The sequence below is a fragment of the Mchenga conophoros genome, linkage group LG18 (genome assembly GCF_057382185.1).
Source record: "Mchenga conophoros isolate Kocher_MC1m ecotype Shallow Benthic linkage group LG18, M_conophoros_male_GT1.1, whole genome shotgun sequence".
Classification (NCBI taxonomy): domain Eukaryota; kingdom Metazoa; phylum Chordata; class Actinopteri; order Cichliformes; family Cichlidae; genus Mchenga; species Mchenga conophoros.
The window spans coordinates 10,132,179-10,153,451 of record NC_140543.1 but is presented as its reverse complement, the minus strand read 5'-3'; the positions used below and the strand labels follow the sequence as shown (position 1 = coordinate 10,153,451).

Genomic DNA, 21,273 nt, shown 5'->3' with positions numbered 1-21,273 from the left:
GTTTAGTGGTTTGTTGCGTCATCGTTTTATGCTGCTACTTGTGTGCCGATGCAGAGTGAAGGTAGGAACACTTGTGTTCGCTTTTTAATTTGTTTGTTTCCTCACATTTAAAGTCTTTCCAAAAACGTGGACCGATTGGGAGGGTGGTGGATGATAGGAGAGTAGCGGCAGGTGTCAGGAAGATGGAGAGAGTGGGGAGAGAGTTTGAACGTCTCTGTGAATCTATATGTTCAGTGCTCGACTTCCGCTGAAATGAGAACAGGGCCGCGATGGCCCTGACATGAGGGCAGGGAGGACAGACCGGGCTCTGTAGTGAGCGTAGTCCTCAGGCAGGAGCGGAGATTAGAAGCTTAAGTTGGTCCACCACCTCAGAGAAACCTTATAGCATGATTGGAGCGAAACGTTCAGGGGCTCTTTTCAGTGAATACGAGAAGTACAGATGCAAGGGTGTGGCCTTTCATTCGAAAATAAATTGAGTGCATCAGGGGGAAGTGAAGGCGTCATATGCAAGGCGAGCGTTCAGTGCAGTTTGTTTGATTTTAACTGTGAGATTGTTCATTGTTAAAAAGTGAAACTGCTATATCCACAACGAAACCGTTATCATTTCTGCTTTTGCAGGGAGGAAGACACAACAAAGTATGTCCTAACGCTCGATTTTACGTGACAGCCCCAATGCAGCGCAGCTCACAGAGGAAACAAGCTGCACCTAACAACATGCACTGAAGCAAAGGAAACAGAAGCAACAGCAGCACAGTCAAACCTCTGAAATGTGCAACGTTTTATCAGAGTCATCGTCACTTTAACCATTTTGGTCAACGCATCCAGAACAGACAGTCAGTGAACCTGACCGTCACCAGCAGGGTAGAGGGGACCAGTCTGAATGTGAGGTGAAAAGAGAAGACAGGAAGAGATGAGGAGAGTTCGAAGAAAAGGGGGCAACAAAGAGAAGGTGTTTGGATGTGATCTGTTGGAGCATCTAAATACCTCTGGTCAAGAGGGTAAGTGAGCAACCCTGACTAGAAAACATGTCCTGCTCTTATTGTTGTTTTCTCCACTTGTCATAGTTTTCTTCATTGCATTAAACACAATCCTGCAGAGATAAATCATTTACACATGGGTGTCAGACATCAGCAGAAGTACCGTTTATACCATGTAAATGAAACATGTCATAGAAGTGTTACTAAACTGAAGCAACCTGCTATTAAGCACATTTCATGGGATATTTCTCATGTTTCTCAACTCTTTAGCATCTCACTCTGCAGTAAAGTGCTTGCCTATGCTTTTTTTAAAAGCATAGGCAAGTCGTGAAGGCCAACGTTCAGATTATGACTTTGCTTGTCAAACCACACCAGGCTGAGTCAAACATTTGAAAAAGTCTTAATCATTTTATAATGTGACCCCGACTGACTCATTGTGGGCAAAGCGTGGGACATCGCAGGGCAAATTACTTTGGGGGTAAGTAAAAAAAAAAAAGGTAAAGACTTTTGGGAAAGTATTCTGGCACTGATGAGACAAAGGTTGACTTTTTTGGAAGAACATCAGACCAGCAGTCATAAGTGGGCATAGTGTGATGGTCTGGGGCTGCTTTGCTGCTTCAGCACGACGTTCTGTAACTGATGGAACCATCTCTTTACCAGAAATGCTCAAGGAGAACGTCTGGCCAACAGTTCATGCCCTAAACCTCAAACAGAGTTGAGCTGAAAAGAAGGACAGTGATCCAAAACACCAGCAAGTCCACCTCTGATTGGTTTAAAAAACTCCAAAATAATGGTGTTGGAGTGTCATAGTGAAATAATCTTTAGCATGACCTTAAACTGGCCATTCATGCTTGAAAACCCTCCAGTGTGGCTTTATTAATTCATCCTGCAAACATGAGTGAGCCAAAATTCCTCCAGAGCAAAGTGAAAAACTCATTGCAGTGATCACAAATGTTCATTGCAGTTGTTGTTGCCAAGGGTGGCAAAGCCAATTATGAGGCTTAGGGGACAATTGAACAATGAAATTACAATTTAAAAGCTGCATTTTGTATTTATTCAGGTTGTCTTTGTCTAATATTAGAATATGTTAGATAATCTGAAACATATAAAATATAACTGTGACAAATATGCAACAAACTAAGAAATCAGATGGGGGCAAACACTTTTTTGTGGTACTATAACTGGAGAAACAATGATTTTTGCACTTCAGCTTCTGTTTTATTTTCTGGTATTTTAAGATTTTAGCAGGGATGCAACACATTTCTTGTCAGTAATGTTTCCACTTACATGAAATAAACAAAAAAATATCGGACATAATGTCAATAAATGGGATGAAAGGACGAGGAAGGTATCTGCTGTGCACCTGGCCAACTTAACCGTGACCCTTAGAACAGAAATATTCCTCTCAGGGATCCATGTAGTCTTTGGCACTTCTGTGCTTCAAGCTAAATGCCCACATGTCAACAATGACAAAGGAAACATAACTATTTTAAGCAGACAGAATATTTGCTGTGTTCACAGTCATAGTTTGGTATGCTAATTTTTCTCACTATCAATAAGCAAAGACAAAACAACAACAAAGCTGTGGCTGAAATCAGTTTCATGTTTGTATTTGTCAAATCTCAGTATTACAGAAATGTACTTAAAAATAACCTGTTCAACTACCACAATATAAGTTTTATATATATAGTATAAATGGTGTGGTGACTTTGACCCTAAAATAAGTTTTTAAAAAGGTTTTTAACCCTGGAAATTATATTCATTACAACAGTCTTTCATAGGTTTTGATCGAGGAGTCTTTGAGTCATATGCCTGATGCTCTGCATGAACCTCTAGATGTCAGAGGATCATTATCAATAAGATCCGTGGACCAATTGAAACTGGGCAAATTTTCATAGTCAAAAGTCATCAGTATGCTTTAGTTATAAAATTATAGATTTGATAGACTTATTGACTGTATATGTACCGAATTTCCAGAATTTCCCTTAGGAAGCAACCCGAGGGATTAATAAAGTTTCATCTAAATATTTGTATCTAAAGATGACAGATTGAACATGTTCCATGCTTTTATTAGGCCAATATCCAGGTTATTCATTTGAGTCTTCTTTCACAGTTCCACTGGTGCTGCGATGCTGCAGTGAGTTTGTGGAGCATCATGGGATTGTTGATGGGATCTACAGGTTGTCTGGAGTGTCATCCAATATCCAGAAACTCAGGTAAAATGTCTGTGTGTGGTCAACCTTTACCTGTAAATAAACAATATAATCCACATATATTTGAATGGATATTCGATTATGTTATTATCATTCAAAACAGGGGTGAGTTTGAGAGTGATGGAAATCCTGAACTGAACAAGGATTTGTACCTGCAGGACATCCACTGTGTCAGCTCTTTGTGTAAAGCTTATTTCAGAGAGCTGCCCAACCCTCTGCTCACATATCAGCTGTATGACAAATTTGCTGTGAGTATCTCAGACATGCGAAAAAAACAAAATAAAATCCTTGACTGGTCTACAGGCATGAAAACAGAAAATAACACATATCCTAACAGGAAGCTGTGGCCATCCAGCTAGAGGAGGAGAGGCTAGTAAAGATCGGTGATGTCCTGAAAGAGCTACCAGCACCTCATTACAGGTACAACCCTCTGCATCCCAATGACAGCCACTTTTACTATATAATAACCTGTATTTCTGCACACAAGCAGAGGGCATCTCCTTTTATTTCTCTCCAGTAACTATCACAACAGATCAGCTCAATTTTATTACTTCATCAGAGATTAGTAGGCTTTAGTAAATTCTTCTATATGTAGATTTTAGTTCACTGCCACAAGGAAGACATGTAGGAAAATATTACAAAACTGTACATTTACAGATAATAACACTGGACCCCGTGAAGCTGCTTAATTACATATAAATGGGCTGAACTGGCAGACCAGAACCTAACTGCACGGTTTTGGTCCGCCATCATCCATCTATTATCGTGGGGTAGAAACATAAGCACAGATGCCGACACTCTTCTCTCCCTAACCACCTCGTCCTCCAGGGGCATGCAAGGCATTCCAAAGCCAGCCAAGAGAGCCCTGGGTCTACCCTGGGCTCTCATTACAGTTCAACATGGCTGAAATACTTCACTTAGTTGGATCACACAGTCCAAAAGTCCAGTACAGTTACCAATTAAAAAGTAAAGAACTGACCAATAACAGTATTTCCTTTACGAAAACCACCATTAATCCCACATTTACAGATGATAATACTGATTATTATGTGGTTGATGTGTAAAATAATACTGTTTCTAACAAGGCTGCAGATTTAAAAGCTGATCATGTATCATGTGTGTCCTACAGGACTCTGGAGTTTCTCATGCGTCATCTTGTCAGAATGGCCTCGTATTCGTCAGAAACCAACATGCACTCCAGGAACCTGGCCATTGTCTGGGCCCCCAACCTGCTCAGGTGTGTTAATGAAAAATCAGTGTGTCTCAGATATGTGCTCTTGTGAACTGAGGGATACACTACCTGCTTTCATTCTGAGGGAAAATACTATATATATAAACTGCTGAAAGTTACTGTAATTTTAATTTATATTGTATGCGATTCAATAACCTTGTATAGTGCACCGCTGCCTTTGCTTACCTGTTCCTTGTTCCTTTTCTGCTTCACTTTGTTCTTCTGTTGTTTTCATCCATTCCTTCTTCTCCTTTAGCACATAGTCATGTCTTGCAGTTGTGATAATCAATCAGTAAACCAATCTATCAATCTGTATGAAAAGGTCTAAAGACATTGAAGCGACAGGATTCAATGGCACTGCGGCCTTCATGGAGGTCAGGGTCCAGTCCATCGTGGTGGAGTTCATTCTCACACACGTCCCTCAGCTGTTTCCCGATGCAGGTCAGAACACAGATGTGCATCCACAGACACTCACGTGCAGAGAAAGGCGATAAACTTATGTACCACAGCTTAAAATCTTTCCTCTGACCTCTTCAGACATATCAAACGAGAGAAGGAAGTCCCTCCCATCCCCATCAGCATTCCCCAACACGGAGGAATGTTTATTCCGGCCTGTTCCCACCCCAGCTTGTAGCTATGGGAACATCAGTCCAGGAGATGGTCCACTTCCCATAAGACCTTACCATGCCATCATTGAAGGCACAGACAAGTGAGTAAACCATTTCTTTATCTGGGTCACCATTACTGTCCGTTATACACAAAATCTTAGTCGCTTACACTTTTTAGAGTATCAGGTGAATGAACAAGTGATGCTTGTATGTTAGAAAATAACATTTCTTTTCATATAAACTTCTTGCAAATGTGCGTGTCTTGCTCGCCTCAGGAGGAAAGGATCCCTTAAAGGCAGGAAGTGGATGTCCATCTTTAACATTGGAGGACGATTCCCGGATCCACGGCGAAAACACAAACCTTCAACCAAAGGTACAAAACCTTCACATAGAAATGAGTCACATCATTTATTCCTACTAAGTTAATTTCTCCTTTTCCATAAACAGGTTTGCGTGTTGACAACTTTATTCTCTTTGGTTTGTTTTCTAATTTCTTCTCACTTTTAGGAAATAGCAACATTTAAAATGACATTCAAACTCACATATTTTTAAATATTAATATTTAAAAATGTAAATATAATTTGTTTGTATTTTGGCACATTTTATTAATGTACTTTTAGAAAACTGTTGCTGCTGGCTGCTGTTTTGGACATCAGTTTTAAGTCTCCCATAGATCAGTTCCAACAGCTTCTCTCTATATATTATCTCACTTATCTTAGAAATAATTTTTATATTTTTTCAGCTCCAGAGAAAGAAAGGCCTGCTCTGAGACCTGCAAGAAGCATGGACTCCCTCAGCTCCCCATCCTATCCAAATGAAGGTATCGTCTTCTGAAACATTAAAATGATGAATTTGTTACTTAGAAAAATAATTAAATGCAGTAAAAATGTTAAGAAGTAAGTGAATTTCATATTTATTTAGATATAAACTCTTCTATAAAGAATTTGAAATGTTGATTTAATTTGTTTGATTTGATTAAGCTGTAAGACTCTGAGGTTTGTTAAAATGTGAACTCACAGTGCTTACGTATAAGAAGAAAACGAGTAGATAAAATTTCATTTAAATGCATCTGGTGATAGTGAACAGCTGACTGGGAACTTCTTCCACCATCACCACACAATAGAGTTGAATGGAGTTTGTTTTCTAATGTCTTGAAGAAAAAAGCACTTTTACATGCCATTTCGTAAAGTCCCGCTTTGAAGCAATTAAGCCATCCCCATTGCAGTTTTTGGACTGTGCTGGTATTTATATAGTGCTTTTAATTTTTCTAGTCTTACTGATGTCTCAGAGTACCTTAACAGCAGTGACTACAAGTCATATTTTGAAGTAAGAAGTGACCACATTTACTAGCGGTTTAACTACAACCACTAGCAAGAATGGCTAGCTAGAAACATTTATAGACTGCATCAGTGCAATGCAAAGAGTGACACATGCAAATTAATCTTAAGTAGCACAAAGTAAAATGCTAGAATTTAACCCAGTCTCGTGACAAAATGTAAAATCCATTAACGTTTATAGACACCAGCTGATTCGTTTTTTCCCATGAGAGCTAGCGTAAATTTGAAGCTAATGTACAGAGTGTATCAAAATGAATCATTCAGTTTGGAGAGGCTATGTTTTTTAAAGTAATGGACGTAGAAACTTGCGGTAAATCTTAAAATATTATTAAGGTTTTACATACAAAACAGCGCTTTGCACATCATGTTCTACCTACATTTTGCCTCCCCACCCATAACCTTCATTTAATTTTTAATTTATATTCTAACATCTGTAGGCATTTAGTATATATTCTTATTTAGTGTATTTATATAGAGAAATATAGATTATATATACTGTAAATACTACATATTCTGTTTCTGTATCAATGACACCAAGACAAATTCCCCGTTTGTGTAAAAGCTTTGCAAAAAACGTGATTCTGATTCTGAAAATTTACAGTGTTCAAAAGTGCTCCACTTTGAGCAGGCCATTTGTCCATGCGATAGTCAAACTTGTGCCATACTTTTATGAGCATGTCTGGAGTCACTGCTGTTGTTAATATTTAACCTACCGTACACCATGTGGAACTAACAAATCTCTAACAAACTCTTAATAGAGCAGTTAAAATAAATGTCCTAAAATACCCATTGGCACCTCCAATCCCTAAGTCTCCAAATGTGGACTTTTTCTCCACTTAAACAAGAGAAATGATTTTGTGTACCTGGAAAAAATCCCTACATATAAGATCGTTTGGAGTAAATGAAAACACAACAGAAAATACATGAATGAAGTTGGTATCAGACATACACAAACTCATGTTTGAAAAACAGAAGGTAGAAATGTAACACATCAAGACCTCCCCTCTAATATAAATACAAATAGAATGAATAAGTATGTGAACATAGAAATGGGATATTTGTGAACAGGAAAAACACGATTATTTTACAAACTGCTGTGAGAATATTTTGCCACACTGGTGAAAAGTATACTTTACTAGATTTTCACTTGTCAAACCTGGAGCACAGACCTTTTGTGGGTTTTTTTTAAAAATACAAGTAAGCAAAAAGAAAGCCACATCATTAGATAAGCTCAAAATACTCCAAAAAGCACCAAAAGCACAAATACAGTCAAGAGGTCATGGTTCAGTCCAGCCCAGTGAAATTAGTTGAGATCAAGTCAGTGCCCAAGGTGCACAGTCGGGTGTTTCAACATGGATAATCATGCATAAACTTGATTCTGTCAATCTTGGAGGATTCATTGTTGATTCAAATTATTGTTTGCAGATAATATCAAAATTTAGACTCAACTTTACCTTTCACTTAGGCTAAACTTATTTGTCATTATATTTTTAGGTACCAGGCGTCCTGGCCAGCGCCCTCCTTCCACCAGCATGTCTCCCCTTGTCACTACCACCCCTCAGGCTGTCTCTGAGCTCCCAGTATCTTCAGGTGGATTAGGTGCCAGTGAATATGCTGTGACCTACCGCAGGGGAACAGGGCTAGTAAGCGGTGGTGCAGGCGTACAGGGTACCTACACAGCTCTTGATCCAGAAGGTTTAGGATTAGCAGGCAATGATACTGTCCAGTCCAGATCTCCAGGAATATCCACTAAAGCTGGTCGGAGAGCAGCCATGCACATCACAGGACCCACCATGGTTACTGTGCCACTACATATCACCTCTAACCTGGCTTTAGGGGTTCTTCAAGGGGGCGGAGCTGACAGGATCATACAACGTAGAGACAAAAACGGGGGTGACAAGGCGGGAGCAGAAAAGGCAGCGAAAAAGGTAAGCAGAGTAATGGAATGGAATGTGGAAGAAACCAAGAAGGAGGAGGAGGAAGTGAAAAGTGAAAAGGAGAAAAGCAGTGCAGAAGACGTGGAGACGACAGAGGATTCGGTGGCAGCAGGTGGTGCTGAGGAGGAAACGGAAAAAGGAGCAGAAGAGAAAGGAGATGAACCTAAGAGACAACGAGCCAAAAGCCTCCTGTCCAACTCAGAAGAAGATAACAAAGGTGATGCCAAAAATGCTGAACAAAATGTTGAAGATGATGAATATATGGGTAATTTGAACTTTTTTATTACAATGACCACTTTTTCTTACAAGGACTGCAAATAATAACTGTTTTGCACATCAGTTATTGATTTTCTGGTTCAAACTTAAACGTCTTAGCTGCTACTACAAAGATTTCTTTAAAATTTGGTACAAATAGTCAAGACCTCCGGTGCACCTATCGAGGAAACACTCCCAGGGGGACTAGCGATTTTTCTCTTTGTTGACTTTTTGTAATGTAACCCTGAGTTTTAATGTGGTTTTATATAAAATTCCACAAACAGTTCTGCTAAGTTTCATAAACGGGTCAAACGTTTGACCTTCAACTTTTTCGATGGTGCCCTTTAACAGGAATACCAAATACTTGCCAATCTGACTTCTGTATGTGTTTTGTGCAAATTACCACATTAGGGTAATCTGAAGGATGACATCCATTCAACTGCTCTAAGTCTTTTTTGCCCCAACCTTTGACTATAGTCTTTTAAAATACTTGAGCATTTTTGTTTTTATTTATTTCCTCCAAGCACATTTTGAGAATCAGTCAAAAAATAAGCCCAATAATCTTACGCTTGTATTTTCCCCAGAAATTAGTTTTTTCTCTTTGTTTTTCTGCAGCTGTCTTAGAATTAAACTATTGCAAGTACAGTGCAACAAATGAATTTAACTCATGATCGTTGTTTCATTGACAGAAATGAAAGTTAGTGAGACGTCCGAGCTTCAGCCAGAGGACACTCAGCATGAAGATAATGGAGAGTTCAATGCTTCTGATGTTCTCAACTCAACAGAGGTGGCAGGCGACAACCAGAATATGTTTGGCTACATTCAAGACAACTTTGAATTCCTGGACCAAATGGACTGCAGTGGAATGGACCATATGGACTGCAGTGTCTCTTATCAGGTGTGTTTTTTATGGTTGCAAATCTTTCTTAGCACATAAGAAGTTGGAGGTTTGCAGAAGAAAATGGTTATTTGCACAGGAGCAGTATTACGCTGTATTTGTGAAAGCTTTTTAATGTGGTTCCTCTTTTTTCCCCAATAGGTGCAGGAGTTCTCTGTTGAACCTCCTTGTCACTCAGACGATGAGTATGAATCAATGGCTCAAGTTCAGACTTCTCCTTGTCCTCCAGAGCCACAGTCACGCCTGCGTCCAGGCCCTCAAAGTCCCAGCGAGTCAAACCCACACAGACCGCTCAGTCTCGACTTGCACAGTCGACACACAAAATCCCTCAGCCTGCCTTACATGACCTCGCCTGTCCACGGACCGGATGAGTCTTCATCTGAAGACGAGGCTATGGGGGATGACATTGGTGATAACGAGTACAGTAGCGAGGAAGACGAGAGCATGTTCGTTAAAAGCCTTCCACCGGATTTCTTTTTGAACACAATCTCTGGGTTGGAACCTGAAACTGATGGAGAGGAAAGTTCCCCTCATGATAGCGTTTCTGTGCATTACATAGAGAGCTCTGAAGAAAGAGACTGCCAGTCACTGAAAACTGAACATTCGGCATGTACAGAAACAACTACGGGAGAGCGGGAGCAGGTAGAAGTGAACGACAGAGAAGATAAAAATGGACTGGATGAAAAGGAGATGATAGAAAAACAAGAGGAAACTAAAGTTCATCAGGAAGGAGACCAGCTGGAAAACGACGTGCAAAGGTGACAACTGATTACAATCTCAGATTTTAGTATTTATCATTATAGTTACCATGCATGTGCATTTTTGTCTTAATCTTTCCTGACTGGCAGACAGAAAAAGCACAACAACAACTATTTTATCTGTTATTTTACACTAACAGTGAGTCAGAAAACCACAACAGTGTGTGTGATTGTAGCTTAAATGCTTGATGTTTAATTAGAATGTGACCAGGTTCTGCACCACCTGTCTGACATATGATGTTTGAGCATCTTTCAGTTCGTTATTTTGATTTTAAACTCGCCTTATTGTTTTCATCTTTCTCTGCAACTGGGTCCAGCAACCTAATAATCTGAATATACCCAGACAACAGTCAGCCGGTGAAACCTTTAGACTGTAATGACCCAGATATTTCCCTCAGGAGTTTGAGAAGGCCAAACAGAAATAGAATGGAGAGTGAACAGGCTATTTGACCTTACTTATGAGAAACGTTATTCCACATGAATGAGAAAGATGTAAATAGTGCTAGCATGCTTAACATATAAACTTGAAAAGGTTTACATGTCAGTTATGTTTTTGTGGCTGATTTTGGAGAAGAAACCGAACTGCACACTTTTCAAAAGACACTATAATCACTTCACTCTTGTTTTGCTGTGGTGATTTGTTTTCCAGTATCCTGTAGTTAAGTTGTGTGGTCACAGTGGCCACTACTTGGATGATTTGAAGGCTAATGCCTGAAACCTGTGTGCACCCCCTGGTGGAAAAAGATTAAAAGTACAGTGTGGCAGATAGCACCACATGTCCTTCCCGTCCCTCCATTAGAAAATCATAACAAACTGAGGGGAATTCTCTTTTGATACATTAAACTTTGTGTCATCAGCTTGAGAAATGCTACAAGAACAAACTGCTACAAGTTTAATTAAATCAGGAAGAAATATTAAAGAAGAAGCTCAAAATTAGAGCTCAAAAAATTCTATAAACAAACGTTAATATGTCTTAAAGTCTCACTTATATTGTACGCGTCTAAACTGTTTTTGTCTCTTAACTATCTGCAGCAGAGAAACAGAGGAACATCTGGATATTATGAAAGATACTGAAAGTGAAATATCCTCAACAACCTGCTGTACAGAGTTTCCACTGCCAGTCACCGAGGACGCTGACGAATCCAGCACTGTGGCTGGCACAAGCGTTGAGGAGGTGAAGGAAGTAGTTGAAATTGCTCACAGCGATTGTCCATCTCAGGAAATGATGAACCAGAAAGAAACTGAATCAACAAATCATACCAGAAGCTGTAATGGAGGGGGTACAACAGAGAGAGACAATAAGGAGGGGGAGAATGGTGTGATATGCAATGAAATGGAGGACATGTGTGAACAGTTTGTACTGAAAATAGAGGAAAGTGACGAGAGAATGAGGGAAGAAACCTCAGAGGGAAAAGCTGACAGAGAACACGACAGTAGCAATGAGCAGGATACCCAAATCTGTGGGACACACAATGACATTTGGGAAGAACTTGAGGACATTGTATCTGAAGTGATAGAAGATGAGGAAAAGGCGCAGTCTGAGAGGGAGGGTGATGTTGGGCAAGAACATTTGGTAAAAGATGAACAGGACGAAGAGCACGGATCAAAGGAAATGGTGGAAGACGACAAAGAGGAGGCGAAGAAGACGGAAGGTATGATAGAAATAGACGGTGAACCAGTTGAGACGGCTGAAGGAGCGCCAACAAGTTTAGAAATGCAACAAGAGTTTAACGAAGATGAGACCCAGAGAGAAACTCATGAGAAGATGGCCAGCAAGGAAGACTCTCAGGAACATGTCACAGCAGAAGCGTTTTCAGATCAGCCAGAGAATGAGAGCGATGGTAAACAGACAGCCGATGAGCAACTTGAAACTACGCCAAGTGAAGATAACCAATTTAAAGAGGTGGGCTCTGATATGAAAGAGGGAAGAGAGAGTGAGAAGAGTGACGGCCCCTTAGAGGGTGTCGGAAGCACGCTGGTCTCCTCACAGCCGAAGATCTACCAAGTTAAAGCCGTGCCGGTGGTGCCTCCGAAGCCGCAGCACTGCAGAATCACCGCCCTGACCATCCGACAGCAGCAGCAGCAAAGAGAGAGAAGAGACGGCGACAGAGGGAGAGACAACACGCTGAGAGTCCCAGGAGAGCAGGACAAGGACGGAGACCAGAGCGACGAGGGCTCTGAGAAGAAAGAGAGTCCAAAGCTCAGGGGAGATAGCCGGGAGAGAGAGGGGAGGAGGGACAGGGCCGAAGTCAGAAACAGTCCCCTCAGCATGTGCTTTGATGAGGCTGTGGCCATTGCAACCATGAGGAGAGAGAAAGAGAGGGTGAGAGAAGGAGAGGCGGAGGCAGACGCGCTGGGGAAGTGACGTAGAGGTTTGAATTGTACAAACTAGTTTTCCCCACACAGAGTTAAAGGCTGTATTTTCTTATATAGAGGGGTGAATTTATTCCATTATACATTACAGCAACAGCAGCCCTGCTTGTGTAAGGCAACTGATTTAGCCGTTTCTGTGTTTCTTTGTAGAATGCATAAACTCGACGTGCAGTCATAACCAATAGTTGTCTAATATAAATATTGTTCAAGGGAAGATTTGTTCTCCGTTCATTTACCAGAACAGAATAGACCGCTGAGATGATATAAAGGGAATCAGATGCTGGGGTTGGATTTACGCGGTCAGCATCTTGAATCCTGATATTAAGAGGAATAAACTGAAACAGATGACAAACACTGAAGTGCCGAAGTGCTGCTCCAGTGTGACAAACCATCTGGATGAACTGCTAGAGTCTGGGTTGCTAATCTAAAAGTAAAAAATATTCGCATTGAATACACTCCCTGTTACACTCGGTGTTTGCACGAGTAACGAGTTTTCTCTCTCGTTACAGAAAAGTGTACATAAAAATAGAGGTTTGATGCCAAATACAAATGTGTTTAAAAAGATGCATTGACTATATCATATCATTTAGCAGGAATATGATGTCAACAGATCCAAAGTTGTTTTGCATTGTGTGAATAAAACATGTTTTCAATATGCTGTGTCTTCTTCAATCCTTCTTTATTTAAACTTCATCAGAGCAAACAAAGTGTTGGTGCTGAAGTTATAAATAGCCTTTATTGTTACGTTATAAAAATGCTGCTGGTATTTGCTTACAAAATACAAAAAACCATTAAAATAACTTCTTCAAGCTTCAAAAATCACTTGAAAAATAACTCGACTTCACTGTTCATTGCTTTTGATGGTTGACCCCTTGCATTTATCCACCTTGCACTACCTTTTCTCCTTACATATTCACCTTTTTCTACCTGCCTCCCTCTCACTCACACACATGTATTCTGTTTTGCTTCTGTAACCTGAAGCTGACGGTCTTTAAAACAAAAGAACTCATAATAGACTTCATAAGGCACAGACAGGTTCATTCCCCTCTTATTATAAAGGGAGAATGGTTGGATTCTGTCTCCATCTTTAGGTTTCTGGGCACTCACATCTCCGTCGACCATAAGATAAAGAAGAAGGTCCAGCAGCGGCTGAAATAACTCCGCGTCGTAAGGAAGAATAACCTGAACCAGAAGCTCCTGCTAGCCTTCTACTGGTCCTCAGTGGAGAGCGTGGACTCCAACTATCTGGGTGTTTGGTACGCAGTGGCCACAACTGACAACAGGAAGGATGAGCAGAGGGTAATTAACACCCCCCCCCCCCCAAAAAAAAAACAACAACAAAAAAAAACATTGGCTGCCCTCTGCCTCTCTTCACAGGTGACCCCTTGAATCCCACTCACTACCTGTTTGGCCCACTGCCCTCTGGTCGACACCCCCAGACACAAACAGCTTCTTCCCGGGGCCATTCGGACTGCAAACAAACACTGTTCTCACACACCCCACCCCTGCCCACCAACCTCACCACCTGAGCCATAATGATTATAAATCCCTCATAATAAACGGAGCAGTGTTCTCTAATGTGTCTTTATATATACATACATATATACATCTATCTATCTATCTATCTATCTATCTATCTATCTATCTATCTATCTATCTATCTATCTATCTATACATAGAGAGAGATGTGTGTGTGTATATCTATCTATCTATCTGCATGTATATATATATATATATACAGTACATATACATATATATATATATATATATATATGTATATATATATACATATATGTATATATATATACTGTATATATATATATATACACATATATATATACAGTATATATACTGTATATATATATACAGTATATATACACAGTATATATATATACAGTATATATACACAGTATATATACACAGTATATATACACAGTATATATATATATATATATATATATATATATATATATATATATATATATATATATATATATATATATATATATATATATATCCACATATACACACATCCACATATATATACACACATCCACATATATATACATATATATATAAGACACATTAGAGAACACTGCTCCGTTTATTATGAGAGATTTATAATCATCATTATGTTTATTAGAAGTTTTACAGCCGTCGGTTTTACATCATATCCGCCTTTTCATTTTCCCGGAAGGGAACCAAAATAACAGCAGGGGAGTTGGATCTCACCACATGCATCAGCTGGTAGTTCAGCTTATAGCTGAGGTTTAATCTTCGGGTCATAGGATGTCTTTTCCCTCGTCGTTTCCTGCGCAGGTCGCAGCCATCATGGACGTCTTGGCGAAGGCGGCGGTGGCAGAAATCACGAAGCTGGTGGAAGACGGGAGTCTGGTCCTGCGCCTGGAGCTGAGTCGGAGGGAAGATGAGAATCAGGAGCTCCGAGCAAGTTTGAAGCTGATAGAGGCTGAGCTCAAGAAAGCTCAAGAAGCTGCCGCAAGCACAGCTACAGAAGCCAAACATACGCAGACTACAGCCGAGGAACTGGTGCTCCGAACGGGTAAGAAACGGCAACATCTGGAACCGACTAAACGAACCTTACTCAAAAAAATCTCAAATTTTAACTTCCTTTGCTTATAAAAAGGTTTACTGCACATTAGAACATAAATGATCATCCCTGTCATGTTGTGATGGTTCAAGTTTAGGTTCGGCTGAAGTATGAATCATTAGTAAGTGAAATGTATTCATAAAGCACACTGAAACGTTGCTTTGATTAATGGAGGACCACAAGAGCCACACGCATCAAAACAAAGAATTCTGTGCTTAAATAATGAATTCTGCATTTGTAAATTCATTTTTGAAATAATTGTATTTATTCAAACATTATTAAATAATACATTACTTCAGTAGTTTATTTTAAATAAAAACACTATTTTAAAATCTAGTTTTCAAAATTAATTAGTAATCCATCAATAAATACTTATATGAATTTCACAAAAAAAGAATTAAACTCTCAATAAAAACCTCATTTCAAAAACTATTTTCGAATTCCAAATTAAAAAACTAATTTTCAAAATCTTTTTTTTAAACTCAATATGAAAAAATAGAAATAAGTAAATGGTTTCAAAAACCCACGATTTACTAATAACATTTAAAATGGTGATTCCACTCCTCATTTGAAAATCCATTTCAAATGGAAAGAGTAAAGGGAAGTTAAAGTCCAGACTTAAAAGCACAGATGGAGGATGCCCTGCTTATGTCAAGCAGTAACAGTCTAAGGAGAAAGCTACTGGACTTTTTTTTTTGCGCCTGTCCCGTTTGGTTCTTTTGAGATCAGAATTATTGTCTAAAGGCCAAGAAAGTTGTCCAAAGGATTTACTTTACCAAATGGACCATCCCGGCCCTGCCGTATTGGTCTATTTGATTCACTTTGTTTTTAGTGTTAATTTTATTTTATTTTCACTTGTTACACATGGGACAGACGTCACTGGGGAAATGAAAGGGGAGAAACAGAGGTAGGGAAAGAAAAACAGTGGGGAAGAGAAACTGTGATAAAGGGCAAAAAACAAAAACCAACAAAACAAACAGACAAAAAATACATATATCAATGACCTGGATCACCTGTTGAGAAAGAAAAATAGAGAAAACAAGCAAAAAAAGAGAGCAATAGAATAAACAACATCACGATGATCTATGTGAATATAACAGTAAATACTAAATATTAAACATTATTGTGCAGCACGTAGGATCGACAGCACACAGTGTGCTTTGAGGTAGGAGCCAAAAAGGGTGTAGTTTGTGTGTGTGTGAGCACCCGTGTGTACACCTGTGAGCATGAACGCACTTGTTTTAAAAGGTCCCTTTTAAAGGTCCCTGCTAGAGGGTGTGGGGGGCCATAGCCTCGTCCTCCAGGGCATGAAGCAGGTATGGAGGAGATTCAGGCTCCAGACATCCAGAGGCCCTCAGAGCACAAGAGACTAAGGAAGACCAACAGAGGGGCAGCCGTGCCACTCTCCCGGAAAGAGCTGAGGAGAGCCCCAGATGAGGGGTCACTCAGCAGCCGCGGAGCAGAAGCCAGGGGGGGTTGCAGTGACGTGCCCGTGAGCTCCGCCGGCAGCCAGCTGTGCCAGAGTGACCGAGCCCCAAGCCCAGAGGCCGAGCGAGCCCCAGGCTCCAGGCCCCGACAAGCAGCCACCAGGAGTGAGCCAGTGCGTACCTGGACGCCCATCCCCGGACACAAAGAACCACCAATGCAGCAGCAGGGAGGCCCCACATTCCATTTCTTTTTGTTTCATTTAGTCCTTTCACCCCTCATCCAAGGGGCTTCTTCACTTCCTCATGACATGAGCCAAGGTCATTACCTCCAGATGTTTTAGGTGAAACCACGTTGAGACCTTGCCTAACCCTATCATCTGACCCACTGAGGTCATCTGATGTGAGGTTAAGGCTCAAGAGTGCATTAGAATAGAATAGAATAGAATAGAATAAATCTTTATTATCCCACCGATGGGAAATTTCGATGTTACAGAGCTCTTACAGCAAGGGAAAATAAAATATAAAAGGAAGACACAGGGTGGTCCTATAAACATAAACAACCGAAATTTGTATGTACAGGTATAGGTTATAGGTGACTGAATCCTTTACCAACAATTTATTTTAGTCTTTGTAGTTCATTTATAAAGATAGTTAAATATAAATTTCTGTACACTGTCTTTCTAACTGCTGGGATATTTTTTTTATTATGTCTTGGTCCAATTCGATGAATCAAAGAAATTCATTTTCTTTGACATTCATTTCATTTTCAGATTAAACTGACTGAATCTTTTTTAGCAATATATCAGTCAGATAAAACTCAAGAACTTATGAAGATAAAAACAGTTTATTGCAGTATATCAGGGACTTTCTAAACTTTGTAAAACCTGAGTTTATCAGGAAGCATCCTTTTGTGGCTGACATGTCTAACCATTTCCGGTAAACAGCAGCACTAAAACACTTCTACTGGTGAAACTGGTTAGATGCTCTGTTGACTTGCATTTGTTGGTTGAGAATTGAAATCGAGTGTTAACACGGTTGTCATCCTTTTAAATGCAGACAAAAAGGAAGCTCAGGACATGGTTGCAGTGTCTCTTCAACCAAAAACTGCCCAAAATGTGACAGAAGAGAGCCAAAACATTTGGCCAGTGGTGAAGCACGAGCCAGAGGATGAACCTGCTAACATCGAAACAGAAGACAACACGGCGAGAACAGGTGTTTGCTTCAAGGCAGAGCAGGATGACTTGATGTGGCCTGCTTGTAGCATGTTTGAGAGTAACCCTGTGGCGTTGCAGCAGCACATGCAGATCCTCCCCTCTGGCGCTGATCAGTATTCTCCTCAGAGCAACACAGAAAGTTCCTATAATTCTTTACTGTCTACCACAGAGGAAACTGCAGGCGCGCCAGTGAGAGCGGAGGTAGAGACGCACCCCGCGTGTATGGGAGGCATCGCTTTAGAGTCTGTTCATACTAAAGAGTTCAGATGTATTTCACCCCCTGCAGGCAGTCAGGGTGACTGCTTGCGAGCTGAGCCGTTACTCCCTCTGCCTCACGTGGAAACAGCCGCAGCAATCTCAGCAAGTTCAAATGCTGACGCTCCTAACCAGAGTAGAGATGTCTTTAAAGCCAAAAGGGTGATGAAGGTGTGCAGACCTAATCAGAAAGTCTACGTCTGCTCTTTGTGCAACAAGAGTTTCTCGTGCCTGTTTCAATTGGAGAAACACGTAGCCACCCACCAACCCTCCAAACGCTTCAGGTGCCTCGAGTGTGGGAAATCTTTCACCCAGAAGACCCGGCTGAGGACGCACCAAAGCGTGCACACCGGGGAGAGGCCGTTTAGTTGCAAAATCTGCGGTAAGATGTTTTCGAGGCAGGACAACTGCCTCAGACACGAGCGGTTCCACAGCGGGCTGGAGCCGTACAGCTGCAGGCAGTGCGGTAAAAGCTTCACGGCGCTTGGTAACCTCAAAATACATGAAGAGATCCACCTGCAAGGAAGATAGCGATCAGATACTGCAGCTCTCAGAGATGGACTGCGGTAGTTTGAACATTTGCATGAACCTTTTATTTTACAAGTGTGCTTTGACAGTTTTATTGGAGTGAATGAACAGAAACATAAAAAGCCCTCTGATTTGCATTACAGGGGGGCAGATGCATTAGAGTCATTACATTTATCGTTTGCTTTGTCTTGCTTTTCCATTGGACGCACACCTCTTTGTGAGATATTACACATAAAACTAATATAATTTGACATTTTGTCCCATTAATGTGACAAACTTCATCTCCTGGGAAATCTAAACATAAAAAACATCGTAACTGTTATTTTTGAAAAAAGTTTCTATGTCTTTTTTTCCTAATGGCATGATCACAATTAACCTAAAAAAAGAAGCACTGCTCTGGAGATTATTTACTTTTAAGGGAATATTATTGTGTTTTTGAAAAAAAAAAACATATAGTAGTGGGTAATATGTATTGATGGGTAACAGATAATAGGTATTGATTTGTAAATAACTGGACATGAATAATTTGAGTTTATTATCTAATTTTTCTGACTAGGCAGCTCATTCTCTTTTTCACGACCATATGTGATGTAGATGTGAAATGTAAAAGTGAGGTCAGAGGTATAATTAGATATTTAGAATCCCCCACAGCAGTAACAATTCCTAAATGTTGCAAAAAACAAAGGCAGCAGACTTTTAATCAGTTTTAAAGATTAAAGACATTTTATGAAAGTTTGACCTTATTTGACCACAACCACCACAACCTACACAGACAGAATAAATTAAATAAAACAGAAACTAAAAAATAACCACTAACTGATAAATAAAGGCATTCTGGTGTTGATGCAAGAGTTAACAGTTTAACTTCCATAAATGTCAACTATTGATTGATTCTCATGCCGCGAGTAGGAACTACTAGAGAGGTGGGGAAGATTTTCTTTTTCTGTGTTCTCATATAAATATTAGATGGCCTTTAAATGCAGTCTGAGTAGCAAACGATTCTCTCAGGCATTGAAACTGCAAGAGCGTGGTGACGTGTGAAGGGCTCAGAGGAATATATTTGGTCTTTGTTTTCAGTTTCCCCAAACATACCACCAGCAGACTGTGTAGTGTAGATGTTCCTGTCGTGTCAGGGGCTTCCTGGAGGGTGTCTGCACTCATTTCTCTGAGAACAGCTTCTGTGGTTAACTCCAACAACTTATATGAACCAGCACTCTTTAGATGGCACATTGAACTGAAAAGATTAGTAAGAAATGGTTTGTTTATTGATGTTAACCGTGATGCTGATTATGCTCCCACGTGGATGCGCACATGGACAGCTGTGGTCACTGGGGTGTGTCGTTGTTTTATACTACTTTTAAGTCCACGTGCAGGGAGGACATTGCACTGTAGTTGCAGGGCACATGGATGCCTGATGATACCCTGCAGGTCCCTTTCAAATTCACAGATGTGGAAACATTTTTTTTTCCATAAGCCATTTGTGTGTTACTGTTTAGTAGACATTTCTGTGTTTGGGACATTTTTATGCAGTTTTAGATTCTTGTTCAAGAAAATGTTTCATTTGGAAGTTTTAGCTACCTTATTTCTTCTTAATTTTTAATTCTTCAATGACTGTACAAATACTCAAAGAAAACTGTGATTGGTGTGTTTGTAACTTTGTCATACTTCTGTACTCAGAAGTATTACAGTGCCTTGAAAATATACTGGTATCTGTTGTTGAAACATGTCTGAAGAAATTAAATGGTTGGTCCTTTTCTAATATTTGCCCTTGTGATGTAGTTATTAGCAGGACAAACTGTATGTGACTGAAGATTACTTGTCAGATCTTAATTACACACATTTAATTAAAAAGTAAAAACTTTTAAGTGCGCGAGAGATTTTGATTGTGTGTGTGTGTGTGTGTGTGTGTGTGTGTATTCATTGTCTTTTGTGGGGGGTTTTTCCCAACAGTTTAATAAAGTGCAGACAACACAACAATGAGTTAATTGCATTTTTTTGAATTGAAAGTACATTTTTCATTTAAAGCTTCAACTCTGGGTTTCAAATGGTTAGATACATCTGTATAACTGCTCAAATATCTAATCAGATGACAGTAGTTCAATCCATTTAGGCCTTTAGACATGGTCAGCAGGATCGGTTCAAATCAAGCATCAGCATGGGGAAGAAATGTGATTTACGCGACTTTGAACGCAGCATGGTTGTTGGTGTTAGATAGGCTAATCTGAGTAGTTCAGAAACTGCTCATCTACTGATATTTTCGTCGATCTCACGGCCCATTGTTAGTCAGTGGTGCTAGATTCAGTCATGCAAATATACTATTTATAAGGTTGGGGAAACCTGCGGTCAGCAGAGAATGAAGACGTCACTTTGCCTTTCTGTCTCCAACCTGAGCTGTCTCTCTGATATATTCATTTCTAATCGTCTCCATTCTGGTTACTCGAAACAAAAATTTAAAAATCTTCAACTGAATATGTACACGTCCTGCACATATAAATTTTACTCTCAGGTGTTCCTAAAACTTAGCAGCTCTCCATTGTGTTGGTGCATAGAACTGGTGGGAATTTAAAATAATCCCTGACTCTGGTTACAACACTTTTAGATGAACATACTGTAATTAATCCAGATTCAAATGTTATGAAAGTGTATGATTTCTT

General features: G+C 40.0%; 2 protein-coding genes across 4 annotated transcripts; both read left to right on the top strand.

Annotated features, from left to right (window-relative positions):
• On the top strand, positions 1–13,242 carry arhgap30 (Rho GTPase activating protein 30). Of its 3 annotated transcripts, none has more exons than XM_085255092.1 (14): positions 1–61; positions 619–998; positions 3,091–3,193; positions 3,294–3,438; positions 3,528–3,610; positions 4,320–4,427; positions 4,744–4,862; positions 4,959–5,130; positions 5,305–5,402; positions 5,772–5,849; positions 7,861–8,520; positions 9,344–9,456; positions 9,598–10,214; positions 11,247–13,242. In XM_085255092.1, exons 2-14 carry the CDS (start codon positions 911–913, stop codon positions 12,577–12,579), a joined length of 3,717 nt encoding a protein of 1,238 aa, XP_085111218.1. In that variant the 5' UTR covers positions 1–61; positions 619–910; the 3' UTR covers positions 12,580–13,242. The 3 variants fall into 3 exon arrangements, with proteins under 3 accessions (XP_085111218.1, XP_085111217.1, XP_085111215.1); XM_085255091.1 differs by having other exon boundaries at positions 9,248–9,456; XM_085255089.1 differs by having other exon boundaries at positions 7,861–8,568; positions 9,248–9,456.
• A 1,545-nt stretch (positions 13,243–14,787) lies between these two features.
• LOC146553227 (uncharacterized) lies at positions 14,788–20,576 on the top strand. The gene is made up of 2 exons (XM_085253909.1): positions 14,788–15,147; positions 17,679–20,576. Exons 1-2 carry the CDS (start codon positions 14,877–14,879, stop codon positions 18,620–18,622), a joined length of 1,215 nt encoding a protein of 404 aa, XP_085110035.1. The 5' UTR covers positions 14,788–14,876; the 3' UTR covers positions 18,623–20,576.
• The last annotated feature ends 697 nt before the right edge of the window (positions 20,577–21,273 follow it).

Bases quoted from the DNA above. Each gene is read 5' to 3' on its own strand.
- arhgap30 (XM_085255089.1), top strand. From the start codon at position 911: ATGAGGAGAGTTCGAAGAAAAGGGGGCAACAAAGAGAAGGTGTTTGGA. The intron at 5,403-5,771 runs GTACAAAACCTT...ATATTTTTTCAG, and splicing joins ACACAAACCTTCAACCAAAG to CTCCAGAGAAAGAAAGGCCT. The intron at 9,457-9,597 runs GTGTGTTTTTTA...TTTCCCCAATAG, and splicing joins ACTGCAGTGTCTCTTATCAG to GTGCAGGAGTTCTCTGTTGA.
- LOC146553227 (XM_085253909.1), top strand. From the start codon at position 14,877: ATGTCTTTTCCCTCGTCGTTTCCTGCGCAGGTCGCAGCCATCATGGAC. The intron at 15,148-17,678 runs GTAAGAAACGGC...TTTTAAATGCAG, and splicing joins GGAACTGGTGCTCCGAACGG to ACAAAAAGGAAGCTCAGGAC.